This window comes from Mugil cephalus, chromosome 21 (assembly GCF_022458985.1).
Source record: "Mugil cephalus isolate CIBA_MC_2020 chromosome 21, CIBA_Mcephalus_1.1, whole genome shotgun sequence".
NCBI lineage: Eukaryota > Metazoa > Chordata > Actinopteri > Mugiliformes > Mugilidae > Mugil > Mugil cephalus.
In genome coordinates this window covers 11,527,612-11,552,920 of record NC_061790.1, presented here as the reverse complement: position 1 = coordinate 11,552,920, position 25,309 = coordinate 11,527,612, and the positions used below count along the sequence as shown (strand labels likewise).

General features: G+C 43.8%; 1 protein-coding gene across 1 annotated transcript in view; it reads left to right on the top strand.

Annotated features, from left to right (window-relative positions):
• nbas (NBAS subunit of NRZ tethering complex) overlaps positions 1-25,309 on the top strand; it is a 169,059-nt gene that overhangs the window by 107,531 nt on the left and 36,219 nt on the right. The window contains exons 44-49 of the mRNA XM_047573656.1: positions 608-858; positions 6,539-6,879; positions 8,553-8,777; positions 12,081-12,283; positions 16,430-16,519; positions 17,360-17,543. Of these exons, the coding sequence (XP_047429612.1) occupies positions 608-858; positions 6,539-6,879; positions 8,553-8,777; positions 12,081-12,283; positions 16,430-16,519; positions 17,360-17,543 (1,294 nt within the window). The remainder of the gene's footprint in view (positions 1-607; positions 859-6,538; positions 6,880-8,552; positions 8,778-12,080; positions 12,284-16,429; positions 16,520-17,359; positions 17,544-25,309) is intronic.

The following is a 25,309-nucleotide window of genomic DNA, read 5'->3' as shown; positions in this document are numbered from 1 at the left end:
AAATAGGTTTCTGCACAGATGTTTTTTTTTTCCCAGCATTTTCCTCCAAACATCCACTACTTTACTTCCTCACTATCTCCTGTTCCTCTCTTTCACAGTCTCTCTCTCTCTCGTTCTTTTTTTTTTTTGCCTTTTCTTTTCTCCTGCGTCAGAACTGATCAAGTTCCTCATCATTTTAGAGGGACTGCATCTTTGGTGATAAGCCTATGCTGTGTTTTTGTTGTTTTTGTTTTTTTTGCACTGCTGTTTTCAGAAATTACTTTGCAGCAGAACGGTCCCCAGCTCCGGCCTCCTTCCTCATTTGATTTTCTCTTGATGAAATGCGGGTTTTCGTCAGCGCAGCTCTTTGTTCTTATCTTTTTTTTGCATGATTGCCGTTGCTGCCTGCGCGGACAACTCAGATCGTCTTTTGTTTTTGGGTGGTTGCTGTTTTTTTTTTGTTTTTTTTACGCCGTTACTTACGCTTGAAGGGTTCACATCAAACTTACAGATGGATGTTGTTTTGTAGGCAACTTGCAGAACAAGTGTTCACAGCCATTCATGTAAAAGCTCTAAACTTACCAGCCTGTCCGTCTCTCTCTCTCTCCTTTCTCCTCCGATTTTCCAGCCTTTCCACCAAGGACATTGAATCCCGGAGCGAGTCCCTCGGCCTGTTTGAGACTTTGAAGAGTGACCCTCAGAACTTTTACAACCACATGACCAAGTACGTTCTCCCCACCGTGGAAGGAACCGACCTGGGCCGCCTGCTCTACTATTACACCTTGCTGGACGCGGCGGGCTGCGAGCCTTACGTCGCCGCCGCCATCAAGCCGGGCTCCCACGTCAAACTGCTCAAGAAGCTTCGAGCCGTTGCCAACGGTGAGCTGAACGCCGTTTGATTTTTATTTCCACCTGTTGATGTAACAGGAGGTTTCCTAGGGTTCCTAACCCCTTCAGCCATATCATCGGCATAGATTTGATGTTCTCCAAAGGAAGGAAAGGATTTGCTCATGGGCTTATGAGTAAGTTAATGCCTAATGGTGGAAATATCATCATTTAATAACCTGATTCTCTGAAGGCAGCGCAAGCATAAAAGGGTTAATGCACTTCAGTTATTGCTACAAAATCCTCCCCAAGCGTTTCGGGACAGAAAGTCAGATCCTTTGTTGAAGAGCTGAACATAATCCGTCTTGACATGACTGATGACTCACATACAAATGCTGACATTCCTCCTGGCCAGCAGATGACCTTTGAGTCAGTGGCTGTCATGTAGAATCTGTAAAGATAGCTCAGTGTCTGAGTAGAACCGGAGAAGTCGCTAATATTTCCCCGCGAAGGAAAGATGAAACACGCCTGGTGACATCCTTACACTTCTACAGTTACACACATTTTATCTTTATCTCCTCTTGTCCTTTGATCTATCTCCTCTTCCTTTTTTTTTTTTTTTTTTTTGCTTTAGCTCACGTTACGCTTTCCATAATTGAAAAGCATCAAGTTGTAACAGACAGAACCTATTTGGCCATGAAGGAAAAGGAAACCAAAGTAGTTTGAATTAGTAGTCGGTTTACCTCTCGCATGGAGCTCCTGAGTCCTCCGAGGACGTCGCGACCGGGTTGCGGCGTGTCACCGGTTCACCACTCGGGGCTAGAGTTCTCAAACTTTGTTTTGTACGAGTGAGCGCGGTGTCACTTCTTGGCGAAGTTCAGTAAAGGTCGGCCGGGTGTCAGCTGTGTTTTCACGCCTCACTTCCTCCTTCTGCTCCTGATGGCGCCTCAGCTTTTAGCGGTGACACATGTCTCTGTTTAACACACATGCACGGACCACGTACACACACCTCGGAGACATCTGCATCACGAATGTGAAATTACAAAAGAATGCAGTTCATTTAACTTGTGCTGCCGCTGAAAGATTTTGGTTTCACTCACACACTGAATCACAGCGCTGTATTAGCCAGGAATCTCCTCTTGTCACTTTTTGTCAGAACAAATGCAAGTGCTTACAACGGAGATCTCACCAAATACAGTGGCCAAGGTCCTCATCTGTGTGTCTGGATCACAAGAACTCACTCATCAACTCCTCAAATGGAGCTAGGCCAGACAGAGTGTTTTCCTGAAATGGCAAGGTTATACCTATCATGTACACCAATCAGGCATAACATTATGACCACCTTCTTAACAGTTTCTAGGTCTCCTTTGTGCCTCCAACATAGTTGTGACTCCCCAGAGAATGGGCTTGGCCTTCTGAGGGGGTCCTGTGGTGTCTGGAGACAGGATGCTTTTAATGGGGGTCTTTGGTTCCTATGGGTTGAGGGAAGGAGCCTCTGTGGATCATCCAACACATACTTGATCAGTTTGGGATCTAGAGAATTTGGACACCAAGTCAACACCTTGTGCTGTTCTTGATGTTTTTCTAGTTGTTCCTAAACCCTTTTTGTGTGTGCGTCTGTTGCATCCTGCTGGGGATGGCTGCTGCCATCAAGGAGTGCCATTGATATGGGGTGGGGGTCCCTGGTCTGGTCTAGGTAGGTGGTACATGTCTAAGTAACATCTACACAAAGGCCAGGTCCAAAAGTTTCCCAACAGAACATTGAATTGTCAAAAGTTAGTCAATATTATTTACCTGTTAGCTGTCAGTGGTCATAATGTGGTGGCTGATTGGTGTATGTGGAACCGCCGACAGGTCGGCACGTCATGCGGGAGTCTTTTTACAGGCTGGTTAGTTGCACCCGAATGCCTTCCAGGCGCGATGTATAAAATGTCCAAGTACTTTATGTCCAACTGCCAGGAGATTCATTACTACGTCCTGCTGCCGCTGCCTATCTGCACGGATAATGCGAGTACAGGCTTGGTACAGTGTCGTCAGAAAGTACTATACGTGCTGTTATATTGGAGCGATTACGAGTAGGAGTACATTAGCGCAGTTTCTGTATTGAGGCATCCCTAACATTAGCAAGTCTAAATGAGTCTACGCCCTCTCCCCTGAGTCATACGCAGCTTATAAGAATGATATTATTATATATTTTTCTTCTTATAAATCCATGTATTGTTGGCAGATTGTACCTATCGGCCCGCCTAGCCGTCTTTCTCTCTGTCTGACCGTCTGTAGTTGCAGATATACTGTATGTACACACACCCCCACGCAGAGAGAGCTGGATGTCCCAGGCAAAAGCTGCCTCCTCAGCAGTGGATGATACATACAGTACAGGAACCTATAGAGAGGCATTGTTCTTGTATTGCACAGTAGAGCTAATTATCACTATTATTTTAACATAACCCTGGTTGACTGCTTAGCTTATTTGTCTTTTCAAGCCATATATCTTCATTTCTAACGCACAAGAGAAAAAGCTTCTTTTTTTTTTGTGAAAGACTAATTAATGCTTTTGGCAAATATAACGCTGTATCAGGTAACGACGGCTCACGTAGACCTAAACTAGCTGCCACATAGTGAGAATATAATATAACGCTGCAGAATAAGCGGTAATGAACATGCCATGGGCGTGATAATGCCCTTCACGTTGAAGAAATAACAATTGCAACATAATCCATGAAAGAGGATTTGAAAAGACTCGACCAACCCACCGCCCTGCTAACTGTTTAAAAGCTCGGTATCTCTCCTACTGCAGCCCCACGCATGGTCATTAGTCATGTGGAGCAATCCAAAGCCAAGGCCTTGTTGTGGTAGGTACTCTGCAATTACATGTTCTCTGTTCTGGGTAGGGAGCTGCAGCAGCATGAGCACTACAGATTGCATGTTAAAACACACATATACTCACTTGCCACTTTATTAGGTACACCTGTTCAATTGCTCGTTACCACATATAGCTAATCAACCAATCACATGGCTGCAATTCAATGCATTTAGGCATGTAGGGGTGATCAAGACAACTTGCTGAAGTTCAAACCGAGCATGTGAATGGGGAAGAAAGGGGATTTAAGTGGCTTTGAATGTGGTATGGCTGTTGGTGGTCTGAGTATTTGAGAAACTGCTGATATACTGGGATTTTCACGCACAATCATCTCCAGGGTTTACAGAGAAGCGTCCAAAAAAGAGAAAATATCCAGTGAGCGCAATTGCGTGGATGAAAAAATGCCACTTTGTAGAAAGTATCTCATGAAGAATTAAGGCAGTTCTGAAGGCAAAAGGGGCTCCAACCTTTTACTAGCATGGTGTACCTAATAAAGTGGCCGGTGAGTGTATACTGCATATGTACCCACTAAATAAAATGAATTAATACTGATGTAAATGTTTACAAGCGTTTACAAGCTTACACTTTCTTCACCGTATTTATCTGTCTCTCTCAGACAAACACAAACAAATACATGCGCGCTGTTGAAACGTAACCCACTCGTTCACACTCTTTGCGGCAAAACCGTCGCACAGACCGTTTCGCTGTCCCCAGAGGCCTCTAACTTTCTTCAAACACAGCCCATCTCTTACACACACTCATTTGACTAGTTTGCAGTCCCGAAGCAGACACGTGCAAACGAACGCGGCGTTAAGGCGGTTCGGGGACAGGTGGTGTGCGTCCAGTATTCGTCTCAGCTTCAGACACGGCGCCAGGTGACCGTCTGAGAGGGGCTCTCCTGAGGAAGGCGATGAGATGCCGAGATGCTGGGTGGGGGAAGGATGGAAAGAGAGGACATGTGTAAGTGCGTGTAACTCTTATCTGCGGTTTTAAGTGTCCGCCTGGGCCTCGTCTGGGAGCGTGTGTGTGTGCGCGTGTGTGTGCTGGATCCTGCAGAATTTTCTCGTGTGTGTGTGTGATTGTGTGAGGGATTCCGAGCAGCGTTGACAGAGCCCTCCCCACAGGCACACCAATGTTAAATATTTAAAGCCCAGACAGGCCGTGGTGTTGCCACAGTAATGCGTCTGTCTGATAGCGCTGGAGACCAAGAGCACACCAGCGGCCCTCCCTCTTTCTGCCAGACACACACACGCACACACACACACACAAACACATACTCAAAGAGCTGCAGTGGTTGATATGATGCACACAGACAGATCCACACTCAAAGTCTACATGTTTGCATGCAGACTTCAGACAAACAGCACCACTTATGCGCACATGTCACATGCAATCTTTGTTGTTCACATCAGCCTTTTAATCACTCCCGAGCATTTCTCTGTGCGTTGCTTTCATGAAATGGAATTGTGAACATCCTCTGCATATCAAATCACCGCGTCGCATACTTTCCATATGCAAATGCAGGAGAGTGGCATGCTTGGTATGAAATGCCATTAAATAAAACTCCAGCGTTGAGGTGTTTGTTGGACTGTAGTCCTTTGAATCCTGTGCTTCCCACACAATACGGCTATTATAGTTTGCCTGGGCAAGTAAACATTTATCTGCTGCATTCTTTCACAATGCCTGAAAATTACTTCTGTTAGATTCTGCATGTCTTCAGTGGCATTCCTTTTACTTTACCGAGGCATTTCATTCGCCCAATAAAGTGTGCATAAAAACTGGCCTGAATTTTTGAATATTTCCCTCAGAAAGCACAGCAATCAGGGTATTCGCAGGGTCTTGAAAAGTATTAAAAGTTCATAATTCAATTGTGGGGGAATCGAGACCCTTAAAAAGTATTATCATGACTTTATGAGGTCTTACATTTTTAAGGTGTTTTTGAAGCAAAATTTGCGTTTGAATCCCAAAACGTTGACTGCTATGGGTGCGTTCCCGTAGCGAGCGGCAGCTATCCGTTGCTAGCTTCTCTGCCAGTAGCGTTGCACTACCACAACCTAGGTAGCCACACCTGAAGTGACAGCTCAGACCTTGGCTAGTAGGACGGTCCCCTCATCTCTAACGACATCAGGGCGGCACTGGGTGGCACAGCAACGTTGCGTGTAAACTAGCTATGCGTTTCTGCAAGTGTTTACACTAAACACGTGTTGAGACTTTTCCTTCGATTGATTCTCCCAGCCTGTTTGAATTCTGTTGTATGTAGAGATGTAGCGATATGATATCATTTCTAATGTGATATGATTTCATTTCATGGTTATTGAGACCAAATTTAATTGTTGAAATGTGCTCAAAAGGTTCAAAAAGTACTTACACACTCACACTGAAATCATTTATCAGAATTTTATTTTGAAAAAACAAGTAATAATCAGACATGGTTTTAATGATAATAAAAATTTGAATTGGTATTACAAAGCGCTGGGAATTTTACCGTGAATTGTCATGAAACCGGTAATCCCTAGTTGTATGATAGTGGCCTTTAGTCTTGATCATAAACTGAAACTTAAGTCACTGATGTAAATGCTTACAATTCAGTAAACATTCAAGTGGCGGTGAGGTATTAAAAAATATTGAGAAGGTCTTGGAAAAAGTCTTTTAAAATGAACTTCCTGTGTATAGCCTGGCAACGCGTGAGGCAGACTGCACAGTATAACAGATTTATCCGGGCAATCACAACATTCAGGGGAAGCGCACGACAATCATGGGGAAAGCTCAAAGTGTACTTGTCTCGAGGGTTTAGTGAAGAGGGAAACACCTCTTTCAGATGTGCTATAGCTCAAAAGTGTGGTATACATGTCAATGTGTCTTCAACGCTTACAGGTCTGAACTACCGAAAGCTGACTGACGAGTCCTTGGATCCGCTGGCCGCCCTGCAGCCAGTCCTGACCAGCCAGAACGTGCTGTCCATCTCCAAACTTGCCAACCGGCTGCCTTTGCCTGGTGGCGGAGGGGCAACCGTCTCCCCCAGTGCGGTCCACGCAGTCTGGCTGCAGAAGCTGTTCTGGAAAGGAGACCCGCAGCTGCTGAAGAGACCCCCACAGGGCGACCAGGACTACCTGCACGCCTACGACACCTGCGCTAAATACCTGGACAGGCTGGTCCCTGCCGACGCCGTCCACTTCCTGGATAGTATCACCTTCTCCCCCGATGCAGCCAAAAATGTAAGCCTAAACGAAAAAACAACACACCATCTGTTTCATGTGAGTTACTGTACAACAGACAGAAAAGAGGAAAAAGTTGGGCGACACGGTACAGTGTGAAAGCGGCTCTATTTTTTTTTTTCTGTCTCAGACGGGAACTGGTGGGAGTTGGTCAGACAGACAATTTGTAATTGCTGCACAGAAGGTAGCTGGTTCCAGGAAGCCACCCAGACAGATTCATATAGTCTCAAAGGAAGGATTGTGGAGATTTTCAATCGAAAACACTCGCGTTCCTCACTCCACGCTCTTCATCGTCTAGCTGGTCTTCTCTAACGCCTCTGGCACAATTTCTGAAACGTCAAAAGCCTTCTCCTAATTTTAAAAAGTGCTATTCTGTTCACGTCCACACTCTGTTGGCTCAAAGCACACACCAGTCATGATTTATAAAAGAAATTATGAAATTTCATAAGAAATGTCAGACACATAATTACAGCACTGTGAAAAATCGTCCTGCAGTCGACTTAAAGTGCCTCAGTGCACCTTATCAATAGTAGCCCACTGTTCTTTCTTTCATTCCGGCACCCTGCCAACATCCCTCTCCAGACCTTCACTTTTTTTCCCTCATTTTTGTCTTATGCCCCTTCTCTTTCACTGCAACTCCAAGAGAGCTAATTGATCCCTCTCTACTTCAGAGCCAATTAAACTCCAATTCCCAGCAGGCACTATTTTCCCCTCTGTGGCCTTTAACATGCAGATTACCTCTCAGAGACACACTGTACTCCCACTCCCCTCATCATCCTTCTCTTCCATTTTTTTTTTTTTTTTTATCTTTTTGAATCCTCAAAGGGAAACTCCTATCCCTATCCCACTGTTAAGAATCCATCTGACCTTTCAGTTTCAAATTGCCCCCCACAATGGATTGATCCATTTCCTACAAGGCCATGGGGGTAAGATAGAGGACTAGGGCTTATCATACCTTCTACTGGACAGATTTTTTTGAAGGGTTACAGAGAGCCTTGGCTCCCCATGATGTATTGATCTAAAATAGCCTCTACACTGGAAGGCAGCCTATTTTCAAACATTGTCCAAGGATTTAATGATGGGGGCTGGACGTACCTGGGTCTGGTATAACAGGATACATACTGACATAAAATAGCTAAACTTCAAAAATTCTACATGTTTCATAGGAAACTCAGCTTGAGTGATCATCCTGTGGTGGCAGGGAAAAGTTTTGACAGTCTGAGTGAAGATATCTAGCAAATGCCCCATGAATAAATTTTTGAAGAACTGTCTTCGGGGTGTGAATGTGTGTGTGGGGCCTTGTCAGCACCTGTGTTCTTCCATGTTAGAGAGTAAAACCTCCTGCAGGCAAAGGCTCAGGTTCTCTCACCGAATTGAACGCTCACTGAATAAAATCAATTACACCAGACTGGCAGCTATGATCCATCTCCCTCAAACATGTACGTATGTGCTCCTCTAATTCCATATATTGGAATAAATGCCATATTTTGGTGCAGATAGATTGAGTTATGTCCGTCTTTCTTCAACGTGATAAGTTCGAAATGAATGTAAATAACCTGTCCACCTGTCTCTCTTTTTGCTCACTTTGACCCCATCCCTCTCCCTGATTCCCTTTCCTTATCCTCTTACTCCTCCTCATTCTATTACTTCTGTCCATCCTACTCCGTGTCTAGCTGAGCATCCAGGCGAGGCTGGAGGTGATAAAGCGAGCCACCAAAGCCCTGCGCCAGCTGGGTGAGAAGAGCAGGAAGAGAGGAGGCGATGCTGCTGCCGAGCAGGAAGGGACGGACCCAGCAGGGATGACTTCTGATGAGGCTCTAGCACACCTGCAGCAGTCGCAAGCGCACCTGGACACTCTGAGTCATGCGTTCGTTCTGTCTCTCAGAGACAGCCAGCAGGTAGACCCCATATGCCAGACACTTAAGCCATTATATATTTTGAAAGGGGGGATTTTTCTTTGTCTAAATGCGTGGTAAATGGTCCATTAAAAGAACGAACACGTAAAGGTTCAATGAAGATTGAACTGCCCCTTAATGTAAATTTGGACAACCTGGAAATTTGCAGCAATGATTCAAAGATGTAATTTAGCATGCAGTGGTCCGAGTGATTGTTAAAGTTCTCTTAAACGTAAATGGTAAGTAATTGCAATTGACATCAAATTAAATTGGGCTTGTCTTTTTAGCAAAAAAATTTAGCAAAGAATTTGCTTAAAAAGTGATGCAGAAATAGAGAGTTAACTATTAGAAGCTTTAGTGTAAGACTTAATGTGAAAAGTAGTGCTGTCAAACAATTAAAAATATCAGCCAGATTAATCACAGGGTTGCTTTGGATTAATTTCAATTAATCACGATTAAATATCATTCATTTTTAATCTATGTTACTCGCATTTCATTGTGCATGAGCAAACAGACTCAAGAAAGAAGAGAATATATACACACGTGTCTTTATTAAACACCTTAAACTGTTTCAACAACACAACTTAACAACTTTTAGTCTCTTTTTTTAAGCATTTATCCACATTAATGTGACGCTGTTTCTCCTTTTTCAGAAGCTACTAAGACAAATTAACTTGTTGACACTGTCCAAGAAGAGAGCTGACCACTTCTAATGTACAATGTACAACTAAGATCTGTCTCTAACATGGAACAGTTGTTTCAGGAATGGCCAGATATTTTCAAGCCAGCATTGCTAGCTTGTCTTTGTCTTTTTTTGTGATGTCTTTGTCTTGGTTTGTCACAATCTGGGCAGCACGTTAACTAAAGAGCTAGCAGAAACTCTGACTAGCGTATGCTTTGCGTTTATGCAATTTTTAAAGCTGGAAGTGCTTTGGTGAAAAGAAAACTCCAACCTGCAGAGTGTACATTCTACGCTTGTGTTAAAATTTTTAATCAAATTAATAATTATGATTCATTAATCCGCATTAATATGTTCATTTTGAAAGCCCTAATAAAAATATAAATATCACCAATGGTGATGCTTATGGTAAATAGATACAGTCTCAGAAAGAAAGCAGTTGATAGTGAGTGCTAAGAACTCGTTTGGCCTGTATACTACATCGTACACACATCTTTGCTAAGTAAAGTGGAAAGTGTGCCATTTCTTATATCGCCAAAAGGGGGAGACAAATGTTGCGCACTGTAGCTTTAAGTAATAGAAAGTAATTACGTATAAGTATAGAACTACTATGTGATTGGAAAAAAAAATAGTGGTTACTCAGCTTGAAATGTATTGAAAAATAAACCTAGCTTCATTGGCTGATATACACACGACTTAATTGTTGCAATATATAAATAAAGGGACCACTTAAAAAAATAATTATAATTAAAGTAATACTTTTTTTTTTTGCTTAGACAGCCCTTTTTTTTCCCCCTTTAGTTGAAACTAATCACCTACTACTGCACTGATGTGAGCACCAGGCATCTACAAGGGACACATTGTTCATTTATTCTTCTGTTGGTTCATAGCCAAGTTGGCCAAATGACAATGTCTGAAACCCCTCTGATTTACTGACTCGTACACAGGCCTTTGCGGCGCATACGCACGCACTTGATCACGCTCATTTTTTATTCCCTTGCTGGTTCACGAGGTCACCTTTAGTTAGACGTACAGATGGTGTCTGCATACACTTTTTTTCTGTTTGCGTGTATGTGTGGGTGCATTTTGTATTTTTGGGTGGTGTTTCTGCTCGATTGAGCCTTCCTCAGGCTCACTGGGGCCAGTCAAGGGTATATTAATGTAAATCTATGGTCTGCTGTTTCAAATCAGCCCCGCCATACGGTCGTATATACAGTACACGCATCTCATTAGCCAAAGTCACACTGACTTACCACATTGTTTGTCGCTGTGTGTGTATGTGCATTCGCAAAATGAAAGCGGGTCTGGAGAGAGGGGACATTATGATTTGGTGAGCTGAGTGTTGCTATGCGACCGTGAAAAAGGCACGAAAACTGGTCATTTCTGACCCCTCCGCTGTGCAAGTTAATAATATTTAGCCCCAGATTTATCTGTGTTTAATAGCACATATCCTCCATAATAGAGAGGAAGATAGAGGCATTACAAGGCACGGCTTCAAGGCGCAGAGTCAGAGGTGCACGCACAGACGCACACATACACTGCACATCCTCCACAATGTAGCTTCCCTTCTTATGGTGGAGGAAGTGATTGTATCCTTGGAGATAGATAAAAAGGATATAAGAAGCAAGAGAGGGCAGATAGGTATAGGAAGATAGACAGAAGGAGCTCCGTAGGCTCTGTTTGGTTATACTGTAGTCATTCATCATGTGTACGTGACCAGCTGCTGGGGATAATGGTGGTTTGTAGAAAAATGTACCGCAGGTGGCTTGACCTGCGATGAGGACAGAAAACTAAATTACTGTAGACACTTTATATGGTACAATGGTACAGTGTATTTTTTCGGTTTGTGTCCAGTACTAGTAAACGTAATGACATATCAGCTGGTTTTGTTGTAAATGAATAGATCAGTCTATAGTAGGAGAGTGAATCCCTTCTGTGGTGCATTCATCGCTCTATTCTATTCTACACAGAAACACAGATTTCATTTTCCCAACTGAACAATACATTCCCACAACAGTAACATAAAACATGAGCTGTACTGTGAATAGGAACCCATACTCTGTGCCCAAACCACTTTTGCAGCTTCTCACAGTAAAACCAGCTACTCTTGGTAGCCTTCCACTTCCTTGATACTTAATCTCCCCTGTGATCATAGCTAAGGATTGGAAAGGAGAAGGATAAATTGAGAGGCTTAGTTTCATAGCGCACACTGTTGTCATAGTGTCCATTGCACTTAACTGGAGCTTTACTGAAAGGGCTACATATTTCTGAAAGACATTTGTGGTCTAAGTGAAGCTAGACGTACTATATATCCACTAAAAGGTTTATCAATCAGACACTCCTCAGCCTTCAGCCCCCAATTACAGTATGGATATCAAACATCATATATACACTATATCTATATATATATTCAATATAATATTATTATAAGGAATAATATATCACGCTCCAAGTGTCCTGGGAACCAGTGAAAGTCATGTAGGCAAAAATAAGCTTGGTAACATCTGTAATTTCCAGTTCTGTACGACGTTACAGATGTTTCTTTTCTAACGAGCTTCTTTTCCAAAATATCCACACAGAGTTTTCACACATTAGTCATTCTTTTGTATGTGCTGTTTCTCTTCCAGGAGCAGCTGCAGGGCTACAGTCAACTTTACGACTTGTCCCGGTCCGAGAGGTCGAAAATTTGCGAGTTGGCGATCACCATGGCAACCGACGGACAGCCACTGGAGCTAATCGGAGAGCTGCTGCGCGTCGCAGTCGGACCTCTAGACCTGTCTGTCAAAACTGTGCTTCACGATGCGGTGGGGAGAGTAGTGGCCGCGCTCAGGTACGATCTCCTTCCCTCTTTTTCTGTTTCTCCACCTAACCAAGAAATCAATAGAAAAAACAAACTAAACAAAATTGTCAACACACGTGCATACAATACTTTCCCATTTAGATTTGTCACACTGATGCAGTTTGTGCGTCAGCACTGACGAGCTGCCCTGTAGCTTAGCTTAGCTTAGCTTAGCTTAGCTTAAAGATGGGAAGCAGGGGAAAATTCTTGCTTGATTTTTATTTAAAAGTAACCAGGGTTTCTCATGCTCAGTAATTCACACATTGTTTAAATTCCTCTGGTTTCCTGGGAAGAAACTTGTATTCAAAGCACATTTCATATTTTGTCATTTTAAACAGAAAAGGAAAATTGTAATGGCCTTAGAGTAGAGATGTCATAAGTTTCGTAAACAGAAACTAATTTGACTGCACAGATAGGCTGTATTATATTATAATATGCACTCACTTGCCACTTTATTAGGTACACCTGTTCAATTGCTCGTTACCACATATAGCTAATCAGCCAATCACATGGCTGCAATTCAATGCATTTAGTCATGTAGAGGTGATCAAGACAACTTGCTGAAGTTCAAAACAAGCATCAGAATGGAGAAGAAAGGGGATTTAAGTGACTTTGAACGTGGTATGGTTGTTGGTGCCAGACGGGCTGGTCTGATTATTTCAGAAACTGCTGATTTACTGGGATTTTCACACACAACAATCTCCAGGGTTTACAGAGAATGGTCCAAAAAGAGAAAATATCCAGTGAGCAGCAGTTGTGTGGACGAAAATGCCTTGTTGATGTGAGAGGTCAGAGGAGAATGAGTAGACTGGTTGCAGATGATAGAAAGGCAACAGTAAGGAATGCAGAATACAATCTCTGAACGCAGAACACGTCCAACCTTGAAGAAGATGGGCTACAGCAGCAGAAGACCACACCGGGTGCCACTCCTGTCAGCTAAGAACAGGAAACTGAGACTACAGTTTACACAAACTCACCAAAATTGGGCAATAGAAGATTGGAAAGACGTTGTCTGGTCTGACGAGTCTCTATTTCAGTTGCGACATTCAGATGGCAGGGTCAGAATTTGGTGTAAACACCATGAAAGCATGGATCCATCCTGCCTTGTGTCAATGGTTCAGGCTGGTGGTGGTGTAATGGTGTGGGGGATACTTCTTGGCACACTTTGGACCCCTTAGTACAAACTGAGCATGGTTTAAATTCCACAGCCTACCTGAGTATTGTTGCTGACCATGTCCATCCCTTTATGACCACAGTGTGCCCATCTACTCACGGCTACTTCCAGCAGGATAATGCACCATGTCACAAAGCTCACATCATCTCAAACTGGTTTCTGGAACATGACAATGAGTTCACTGTACTCCAATGGCCTCCACAGTCACCAGATCTCAAGCCATTAGATAGAGCACCTTTGGGATGTGGTGGAACGGGGAGATTTACATCATAGATGTGCAGCGGACAAATCCGCAGCAACTGTGTGACACAATCATGTCAAAAAATCTCTGAGGAAGGGGGGTCCAACCTTTTACTAGCAAGCTGTACCTAATAAAGTGGCTGGTGAGTGTATTATATTGCTGTAGTTATAGTTATCTAATAGCTAGCAAACTTTTAAACATGATCTAGCAGAAATAATTTCTTAAAACTTAATATTCTACATCTGAGTGCAGCTACTGATTTACTTTATTGTTATCATTATTTTTGTCTCGCTGTTTTGTTTTCACCGGGTCATAAATCATACATTGTTTGCCCCCAAAAGCCCTGAGTTGTTTGGAATATGCTTTATAACAGGTTAGTGTTTACAAAGAAAAATAATTGCACTGTACACCTGTGTGCTACTGCCTGGCAAGATGTCTGGTTAGCGTATGTGGCTCCATTTTGTCATAATTTCATTTTTTTATTTTCTCCATTCACTGTCACAGCTTGCCACACCACATTATCATCTACACGTAACCCTTTTACACCTGTCTGATCAGATTACATATTCACGTGTGCAAAACAAAAATATGCATTTTTGCAACTGTTCCAGATTAGGAGGCTTCGTGATGTACAATTCAAACACACTGGAAGCCACCTGAACACACCACCTACGGCCTGCTCTTTGTTGGGTCTTATCTGGGAATATACCATATATATATATCGGTCCACTTTGGGCTCAGCATGTTGGTGGTGAAGAACGCTGTCAAAACAAATGCCTGAAGTGTTGAAATGAATCTACAGTAGCTGCCTGGGGGAGTTGGGCTCACAGCATTTTATTTGTGTTTTCCTGCTCCCTGCATTCAAAGGGAAGAGGGAGATAATTCACCTCGACATGTCTACAGCTCCTAGATATAAGGGCCAGTGACACTCTGTGACTTAAAAAACGGAAACTATATACAGTATGTTGGTTACTGATGTTATAGAGAAACTGAAGGCTACGTTCGCATGGACAGTATTTACTCAACCCAACTGAAATAATCCTGTTTAGATATTACAAATTAACTCTTTACAGACAGTGTTAATCAATCTGTATTTGTTTAAGCCTTAAAAGAGAAACAGTCAGATCAGTCATTTACTTATTAAATGTTAGTATTTTCCTATTGAACAAATTAACGACAGGTTTACACCATCCTCCTCAGCTCCAACTGAGGTGGTTACAAGATTCATTTATGTCGGGTAATTAGCAGAATACTCGTATCCATAGGCTTGAATTGAAGCTAATTTTTTTTTCTTTTCTTTTTTTGTCTTTTACGCCCCAAGAACAAGGAAGCAGATATCAAGCATCCGTCTGATCGGCTTGATAAATGAGAACCAATCACCTAGATTATATTCCTGACTCATTTCCTGCTTCTTCTTTTTTTTTTTTTTTTTTTTTTTACAGCTGCTCAATGGTGCATAGTGCAGATAGATGCCACCTGCATTAGTGCACCAGAAAATGCACGTGCGCGGCCACTCACACATTTGTGTTTTTGTAGGCACTATCCCTAATGAACACACACACACACACACACAGCCTCTCTTTCTTGCACGCACACGTTCTTCCCCTTTCTTTGATTCATTATCTTTTTATAATTAATGCCGCCTGATACAGCTGTTCCCCTCCGGATCTCACTCTGCTCCCAACACACACACACACACACACAGACACACACTCAGCCTGTGTCCATGTACGCATACGTGTGTGTTAGGTGCAAGAGTGCACACGCTGGAGCCTTATGTATTCACTGGAGGTTTTACTTTCCCTTGAACATGTCACTCGGTGTTCTTGCATATGAATATCCCTTTATGCAGTGACAGTGTGTTTGTGTGTGCGTGTGTGCGTGCCCGCGCTTGCGTGTGTCTGTTGTTTCTCGAAGCATTGTGTTTGGCAGGTATGAATGAGCCAGTCTGGTTTTTGGCTCTCTCCGAGCCTTCAACCTGGTGCGGCAGGCATACCTGAGCCTCACACTAATGACCGTCTTTTGTAACTGTCATAACTGTTCTGTGTGTTTGAAGAGAAAATGTGAAGAGTGGTGAAATGTGATAAGGAATACGCCGCGTCGCCATTCGTCCGGCGGCCGTGTGTGCGCACATGTGCGCGGCCAGGGAAGTTGTTTATGTTGCTCTACGTATGAATTTGAGGGAAATCACTTTTTTTTTTCCTTTGTGAAAAATGGCCCTCCAACACATGGTACACACACACAGCATCAGAACCTCTCTGAAACATACTTAAAATGACTTTCCTTGTACCTCTTAAAGCTCACCCACAGTGAAAAGCCTCTCATTTATCTAATTTACACCTCATTTGAAGTTTAAAGAATCCTTTTCATCTGCATTAAACGATTCAGTTATTACACATTCTTGTAAAATTTCCATCAAACCCTGTGAGTTTGAAGATGGATATAATTGTTGCTGTTTTTTTTTTTTCTGACGTGTCTCATCTCCGGGACTTAAAATAATTTCATGATGATGGTTCATTTTTACACAGCTGCATCTGCTCGAAGCATTTCACCGTCACCAGACGCATTTTTAACTAACGCTGTCTATGAGAAAAGAGGCTTTGATTTATTTTTTTTTCTTTTCCCTTTTCAGCTGCTGTCCCTTGACTTTATGCTAATTTGAAAATCTTATTTTAATTTGCGTTTTGTAAGGTGATTGTTGGTGATGTGCTTTGTTTTTCAGTGGGGACCCGGTCGGCCTGACAAATTACCCACAACCCCTCAGGGTCCTGGAGGCCATGGTGACCGCTGTGCACAACAATGTGCAGAGTGGGTATGTCACATCTGTGCGCTCACGCTGCCTTTTAGACCACATGCACACGTTTTTTTTTTTTTACGGCATTTAACTTTCTCAAAACTGAATTGTTCATGTTGAACAAACTCCAGTATGTTCATCACCCAAAGGGGTTTGATTCAGTGGCTTTGAACTAATGGCTGTTACTGTAGATTCTGTGTAACGTTTTATTTTATGTTAGGCTTATATTATCTTAAGGTTTCTACCCTTTGTCATAGATAGACAGACAAAAGCAATGCGATGTATTGTTCCCAACTGTCTGCTAACGCTAACTTGGATCTTGCCTCCACATCCCATCCAAAATCTGTTATAACAAGTAATAACCCAGCAACAGTAATGAAGGAAGTAGTTACTCGACACAGAATAGGAGACGTCTGGTTGGTCATCGGAAGCAAAGCCACCAAAGAGGGAATTCGTTATCTAGGCCATGAAATGCTAACAAAGAGGTTAAGAATGCGTATTTTTTTTAAGCACGTGTCTTTGTAATTCTTCTTTAGTCCAGCAAACAACCCAAATAATGAAAACACTCAATTTGATCGTACAAAAGGCAAAGAAGATTAGCAGAAAACCAAACCAAACCAAAACTGGAGCCAAAAAGTTTGAAAATTGACCTAAATGATTATTTGGTCAGAAAGAAAAATATGTTTAACTGATTATTTGAACAATAATAGTGCAAGCAAAAAAATAATTTAGAAAAGATAAGTTGAAGGTTATTTAATGACTTTTCCTGTTGTTATGCTGTACCTCTCTGTCTCTATTTTCCGCTCCCTTTGAATGCCTGACGGCTGCCCTTTCTTCCGCCCCCCCCTCCTCCCCCAGCGACAGCGCGGTCACTTCAGACGACCTCCTGGCCTGGCTGCGTCCATTCTGCAGCGACGCGTCCCTGCCCGTGCCACCTCGCATCGACGTGCTGCGGATCCTGGAGAGCAACTTCAGCCTCGGGGACAGTGACGTCCGTCTGCTGCTGCTCTACAGGACCAAGGCTGTTCTCAAAGGCCGAGAGGTAACTGCACAGATGCTCTGGCTGGCACAGGGATTCATCAAGTCCGCGCTAACAAAGTGCAAATTATACATCACTTCAGACCCAACCCCAGCACTCAAAAACACTTGCAAGAGCACTAGTAATTGGTCTGAAAGAGACAAGAGAGGCTTCTATATATATATATATATACACACACACATGCATACATATATATATACACACATACATACATACATACATATATAAACCTTTCTAACAGATTTATAATTATCAACAGTTTAGAGTTTTCTCTGGTAAACTTCATAAAGTTTCCCATGTGAAAGTGCAGATGGCATTTCTATACTAGTTCATAGTTCAACACTTCATTCTTCAGCATTCCTAAATCCTCTTTATTTGAACTAGTGCGTAACATCTCATGGTTGGAGCAGGCTCTATGCGTTGGCACTAGGCCCGGGTGTTTTTAAAAAGATAATGAAACAAAATGAAAATAAAAAGTCCCCAGTCGCAAAAATTCAGATTATTACTCACTCCTCTATCACCCAAATGTCGTCCAGTCCTCCGCAGTGACGTAGACTGTTACAGATTCCTGTGAGTCACTGGCTTGTCTGAGTTTTGCCGGTCTGCCAAAGACGGTCGGTGAAAGACGACGTAAAACAAAAAAAAATAAAAAAAACAGCAATCAAAAGTAGTCACGGTTACCTCCGTGATGGGAGTGGTTTGTCTTTCGGTGTCCAACGTGGAACAGGCCTCTTATGAGGGTTCAGGACTAAATAACCGAAACAAAAGCATGCATCTCTTTGTGATTCTGCCGCTTGCTCCTAACCCACCTCCACAACACCAGCTATAAAGGAGCTGCCTGTAGCTGTGTAGTATTGCGAGACATCATCAGTGGTAGGACGTAACAGAAGCACTGGCCTTTCATATCAAAGATTACACGGTGCTCATTTACTCTGCTCGAAAAAAAAATGGTCTTATGCAAATGTTCAGAACAGTCTATTAACCCCAACATTTAGCAGGGATGGCGTTACCGTGTCGGTACGAGAAAACACGGGAGGGGATCGGGATGCAGCTACAGAATTCTGGACCAGCAGAACCGCGCAGCCATATGTTGTTATTCTTCTGCTCCTCAGCGTCCATTTATTATAGAAGAAGACTGTTCAGTGGTGCGCCGCATTTATTTTATATATTTATGAATCACGTTCTTGTAGTCGATTAAAGCCGAGTATCGGCGTCATCATTTCTGGCCTCGTCCCTCAACCCTAGTTTGTGTATATTTACCCGCGTGGCTCTGCCTCCGTCCCTCAGTGTGAGCAGCGGTTGAGTGGCTGGTCATTAAGTTATCTGAATGACTAATTAATGGCCCGCGCTCGTTAATTAATGTGTAAATGTATGCGCGCAGCCGCGGGGCATTGTCAGTGCAGGTAGACAGGTGTGGGGGCCCGGACTCTTTAACTAATTGGGTGCACTCCCGACATTTGGCAGGCTCTGATGAAGAGAACGCACACACACCCACAAAGGCAGAGACACACACACACACACACACACACGTGTGCACTCTTAGGTGTGTACATCCGAGGGATCTGTTAATTAATCTTGTAAAAGAAGGCTCGCCGTAAGAGCGGGGCTCGTTTCAGATGAAGTGCCGCTTTCTCTTCTCTTCTCCCCCAAGGCGACCGAGAGGCCTTTAAATGCGAGCGAGGTTCTTGTACCCGAATGTCTCATTTAACTTTGATTAGTCTAAATATTTTCTATGTGCTCGTCTGTACCGACACGACTCCAAACCACATGCGCGCGCTCTTTAATTCATCGCGTTTTGAATTGTAATTGGAGCAGATTTTCACTGTGGCAGTGGCTCGGCTGAGCGGTTGGTCGCGTGAGAGGGTGAGTCGCCCCCGAGGCCACACCAGAGACTTGGTGGTGCTCCTGTCTGACCTCGTCAGACCAGTGCACGGACAGGAACAAGACAAGAGGAGGAGGCGGGCGGAGAGAGAAGCGATGCCGACGGAAACCACAACACGGAGAAGGGAGGGAAGAAGTCGTCATTGTCCCCTTTCTGTCCCCGCGGTCCCTTAACTAATCAACACAACCTAACTGTCTCCCCACACATCTGCGCAAAACCTCCGCATCCGTTTTGCGTGCTCTTGCGAACTCCATACCGCACGCGCGTACGCGTCCGGCTGCCTGCTGAGATTTCCATGACAACCGTTCTGTCAGGTTACACTTTGTGAGTGAAACTGATACCGGCAGCACGTTCACGTTTGAGATTCATTTTCGCTTCCACGCCGTCGTCTCTTTGCTCCTCTGACAGAGACGGCTGATTAACGCTGTCGTCTGTGATCAAAGGGGGTCGCGAAACAACTGACATACACTTAGGGGTGCACGCACGCCACATGTAACACACACACACACACACACAGATAATGTACATGACTGGACATCTTCATTCAGAACTTTTTTTTCCTCTTCCTATTCTTTCATTCCCTGTGCATCTCTCTCTTTGCATTGCTCTCTCTTTGTTTACCCAGAATCAACTAGACTGAAAAACCATTCATGGATCAAAAGAGGAAAGCACAATTTATTCCTTCTTTTTATGTTTATTTATATATTTAGCGCAATTTTTTCCTTGAATGAGCATGAAATAAAACTTATAGTTAATACGTGGCATATTGATCGAGGGGGGGGGGGGGGGGGCAGAGGAAATGAAACTACTGGTTTTTGGTTGATCGTGTAATTATTCACAGTAAAAATTGGTTTGGTTTATTGACACTGATAAATTACATACATTAGGTTAGGCTTTTTCAGTTGTTGGTTTTTTTTTTTTTGTTTCTTTATTACTTCTTGGATCCAGGAAAAAGGTCAGAGTATAAATATGGATGCTACTTTCAAATATAACAAAAGTGCTACAAAGTAAAGAATATCCAGTTTGGATATAAAAAATAGTGGCGATACTGAAAGAATTTTTTAGTAGTGTGATGGTTTTGAATGCCGACACGCATCCGTTCGCTGCCGCTCCGCTGATTTAAGACCTTCTAGGCAGTTGGCAAATATTAAAAAAGGAGCCCGGGCGGCATCGCTTTAAACCAGAGGAAACACATCGCCTGGCTTTGCCAGAAGGCTTCAGATTAAACAGATGAGGGATATCCATTAACTGTGTATCACCGATAGGATTCCTGAAGTGTGCTTTCAGAGCTCAGTGTGGTGGCTCGTTGCCTGACTGCGCATAACTCCCGGCTAATTCGTAAATGGGCGATGATGTGGAACGCGAGTGAAGCGCTGGAGGATGTGAGAGGCGCTGAGGCAGACAGCTGGCGGCGTGAGACCACCCACTTGTCACTCAGAGAGGCCACGGGACGTTATGACCACCCTCCTAATATTGTGTAGGTCTCTCTTGTGGCTCCAGAACAGTCGTGACTCATCAGAGGATGGACACGGAGCTTCGGAGGGTGTCCTGTGGCGTCTGGAAGCATAATGTTGTTAGTGGGGGCCTTTGGGTGGTATGGGTCGAGGGGAGGGGGGTTCAGGCTTGTTCCAGTACTACACAGATACTTGATCAGTTTGGGATCTAGGGGATTTGGAGGGTAGATGCAGTGTTGTTGCTATGGGGTGGAGGAGGGTGATACATGTCTAAGTAACATCCACATGGACCAGAAGATGGTCAATGTTATTTACCTCTCCTGTCAGTGGTTATAATGTTGTGGCTGATCAGAATACATGCATAACTTTAAGACTACTTAAGTTTAAGCTTTAAGATTACTTACTGTAAGTAAATTGTCATCAACAGAGATTAGCTACAGACACAGAACAGGTTTTGTTCCTCTAAACAGCCTCAAGTGGTCATTTGAGGAATTGCACTCTCCTCGTTGTCTTCTCTTAGCCCCAGAAGTTGCTGGTTGGATATTGCATGTAATCAGTCACAAGGTGCAGGCGATTAGTTTACACTGTCTTTCTAGTTAATCTAAATGGCTCTGAATTTACTACACAGATACGAGAGTAAATTCTCGTTCTCGACAAGAAATCCAATTAACATATTTACAGAAGGCTAAACTATTATAACTTTGTCTAATTTGCCACAGCTTGAGCAACACACTATTAGCGAGCACTCACAATCATTGCTTTAAATAATTCATCTGTGCTTCAGCATCCCCAGGGACTATAGTAAACCAGGTTATGTAAAATAAAGGAGAAAAAAAAGAAAACATCTCTTAACACCTGCCATAATAGAATCGCTGGCTGCCGCGGAGCCAACACAGGCATTTTACCTTATTATCACCTTTCTGGTTCATATCGTCAACTACTTAGCATATATTTTCACATCGTCAGATATAGAGCTGCAGAAGCAGTCCCGTGGAGTTGTGTTTCTGGCAACAAGGCAAATGTAAGTTCAATATTGGCACCCTTATCTAGCTAATCCTTTTAGCTGTGTTTTGGTCCAACATCTGAGTTTATTTTTAGCTGCTAAACGTCCTTCTGATCGCCAGCCAGCTACCGACTACCTGTTCTGAGTGATGTGTGATGCAGGGCAGGTAACGAGTGTAGAGGAAGCCACCGGCTTTGACTGAAAACAACACCTTGGGATCACTGAAATTAAATCAATCGTTAGGACTATCATTTTTTATTGCCGTTTGTATATTTTAGCCGTTTTAGCTGTGGACGTACTCGTTTTACTAAATGAATTACCAGTGAGTTGAGAGTACAGCGTCTGTGATCACACCTGATTTAGCTCGAAGGTTATAGCTGCTGCTTCCTTTTGTTTTCCCGCCTCCTGATAGCCAGGCTGTTTGTCTTTCAAGGCTGCGTTGTGTATTCCTGCAAATCTGATCCGCTTGCTGTGTAATCCTCCATCCCTCCCTCGTCGCTTCGCGTGCGCACCTCTTTGACGCCACATAAAGAAACCTTCAGATCCCCGCGGCCCGTCACGATTTAAAAAAGTCTCGTGCTCTCTTCTCATCGGCCGTCCGAGCCTCCCTCCTCTTCCTCCGGCGTCCTGCTTCCCTTTGTCTGCGGCCTGCGTTGTGTATGCGTCCTCATGCGCTGGCGATTTTTGTGTTATACAGACACGTGTGAATTCCGGCCCGCCGACTCGTGATGGGAGCGACGCCGGCCGTGATGGATGCTGCTTAGCGCCGCAGTGTCCAGGCCGGGTCAAGCTGGGCCGTGTCAGTGGAAAGGCCACCGCATGATTCACGGCCGCTGCCTCGCGCCCGACCAGAGATGATATATCAGAGGGAAACTGAGAGCGGGGGGAGAGGGATAATGATGGATAAGAGATATATCGGTGGGAAAAAGGGATACCGGGCTGATATTAAAGCAGGAAATGAGATAGAAAACATTCCACTTACCGTCCCGATGCATCATCATCTCGCGTCCCTTAGCACCCAAACATACTACTTAGCCGCAGAGACGCCTGAAAAGGGAGGTATTAATGAGCCCAATTGAAATGCTGACATTTAGGTAGTCTGGAGGAGGGGGGGGAGATAATACGGGCGGAGGGGGGGCACAGAGAGGTGTGAGAGGTGAAGCCGGGAATAGATTTTTGTGACTTCATTTTGAATGATTAGTCATAACAGCAGGGCATCCAAATGTCACCACTGTCCAGATCGGGAGGCTCTGTTTAGCCTGTGGCGTGGGTGTGCCGGCCCCTTGCGCTTGTATGTCTTTTGTGGCGTATCAAACACAACAACGTCACATCAGAAAGCAGATATGTGAGTTAAGTGCACGCGGGCCCGCTCTGCAAACTGCACACGCTAATTAGCATGCATGCGTAGCCTTGGGTTTTGTTGTGTGAAGCTACTAAATGCTGCGGTGAATCCCATGACGGTGCTGACGTCGGGTTTGTGGCGAAGGACGGCGAGCCGGGTCAGTGAATCACCTTCACACATGTGTTCACTCTAAATGTTTCACGGCGCAGGGCGATGATGCAAACGTCAACATGTGTGTGTGCGTGCACATGAGAAGTCGTCATCAGACCAGTGATCCCTGATTCACGCTACAAGCTCCCCCCCCCCCATCAATACCATGGATCATTTGTTGTGACACACTGTGTTGGCGCTGTGCTGTTTGGCCTTGCAGCGTGTCGTCTATCTAATATGGATGAACCGAGCTGAGCAGAACAAGCCTCTTTCTCCCCTGGTTGCGCTCTGACAGCTCCTAGTCTGCAGCTAGACAGCCTCCAGAAACCCCACCCCCACCCTCACCCCTCCACACTTTAAACCCAACCTGGCCCCGGTTTGACTTTTCCCGAGTCACGTTTTCCTTTTCTTCTTCCTTTTTTTGTTTCACCTTTCAAAATGTCATGTCCTTTGTTTTCTCTGACAAAAAAATGCAGGCAACTGTGAAAAAAAAAAATCCAGATTAGGTGATGGTTTAAAATTTGAGCTTGTCTCTTTTCTCTACAAAAAGGGAGGTACAGGACTTTTTTTTACATACCGTTTAACCTTCACTCCATATCAGCCACTCTCCACTTTGCTCCATTTTCTTGCATTTATTTCCATCCAGTCGAATCTGAACACACTCATTTCTGCTTCTTTGCGCTTCGCTCAGCTGACGCGTTGCCCGTTTCTACGTGTTGTGTCACTGCCAAGGCTTACGAACTCGAACTGGTAATTCTAGCTTTTCTTATGCACACAGTTAAGGAATTCCACCGTTTCTGAACATGTTGTTAAAAGGTACTCAGACAGCAATGCATTGCATTAGCATGCAGTCATGTGTATTTTCTGTATGGACCATTAAACTGAGAATATTTGAAGTTCGTGTACATGTCAATGTGAGCATAGAGACATATGCAACACACACCCCACGTTAGTAATTAAATACTAAGGCTACTGTTTGAAGTATGCAACCCTTTTGTGTGTTTTTTTTTTCTGTTTGACATTAAAGAAAGTGAGATGAATTAAAAAAGAATTAAACTGCACAGATGGACAGCATGCCATTTTGTTGTAACAGCGGTATTTTTAGGACACGGCAGGAATACAAACGGAAACAGGAGTGGGACTGTTGCTGGTTGACAGAGCAATGCATTTGTCTGCTGCCGCTGCTGATCATTGGTATTAGGCCACTGCGTTGTGCGCAGACACACACGCGTCATTTTTTTGTCAGATGGTAGGAATCAGCTCTCGTGCGTGTTTGAAAAGTTGAAAACTAGAAGACAGCTTCTGGGGGAACTTCTGGAATAGGGATTTTGTGAAGGGGGGGGGAGAAAAAAAAATGGCGGTGCTCTGCTGAGGTGAAGGCCAGGTGGAGAGGAGAAGCTGGACAGAGAAGCCGAGAAGGATTTTGTCTGATGAAAGCGAATGAGCCTGGACTGCAGGGGGAGGGTTATACAAGACCAGAGGGAGAGAGAGAGCACAGCTCCAAGTAGATAAATAATAAATGTGATGGGGTTGAGAAAGCTATCTTATGGCTACAGTCTAATGCTACAGATCACGGGTCATTGTCGTGATAGCCAGGCCCCAGCTATAATTCCACTTGTTTTGGCAGCTTTTATCTATCCCCCTCGGCTCCTTGCAAAAACTTTATTTATATGCTTTTAACTCTGAGCCAGGAGAGGAGAGCAGAATACTTTGTCATCTCGGTGGGATCGCTGATGATTCAGTCAAAAAAGCACCAGAGAGGAGGCAGCGCAATAAAAAATAAACAAAGAAAGACAAGATGTGAAGCGGGAAAGAGACATGAGGAGAAAAAGGGAAAAATAGCCTCAGGAAATTTGCTGCAATAGCAGTGGGCAGCATAATGCTAGATGAGAAGGAGGGAGAGAAAAAAAACATGAGGTTGGGGGCTGGCTCATCCTT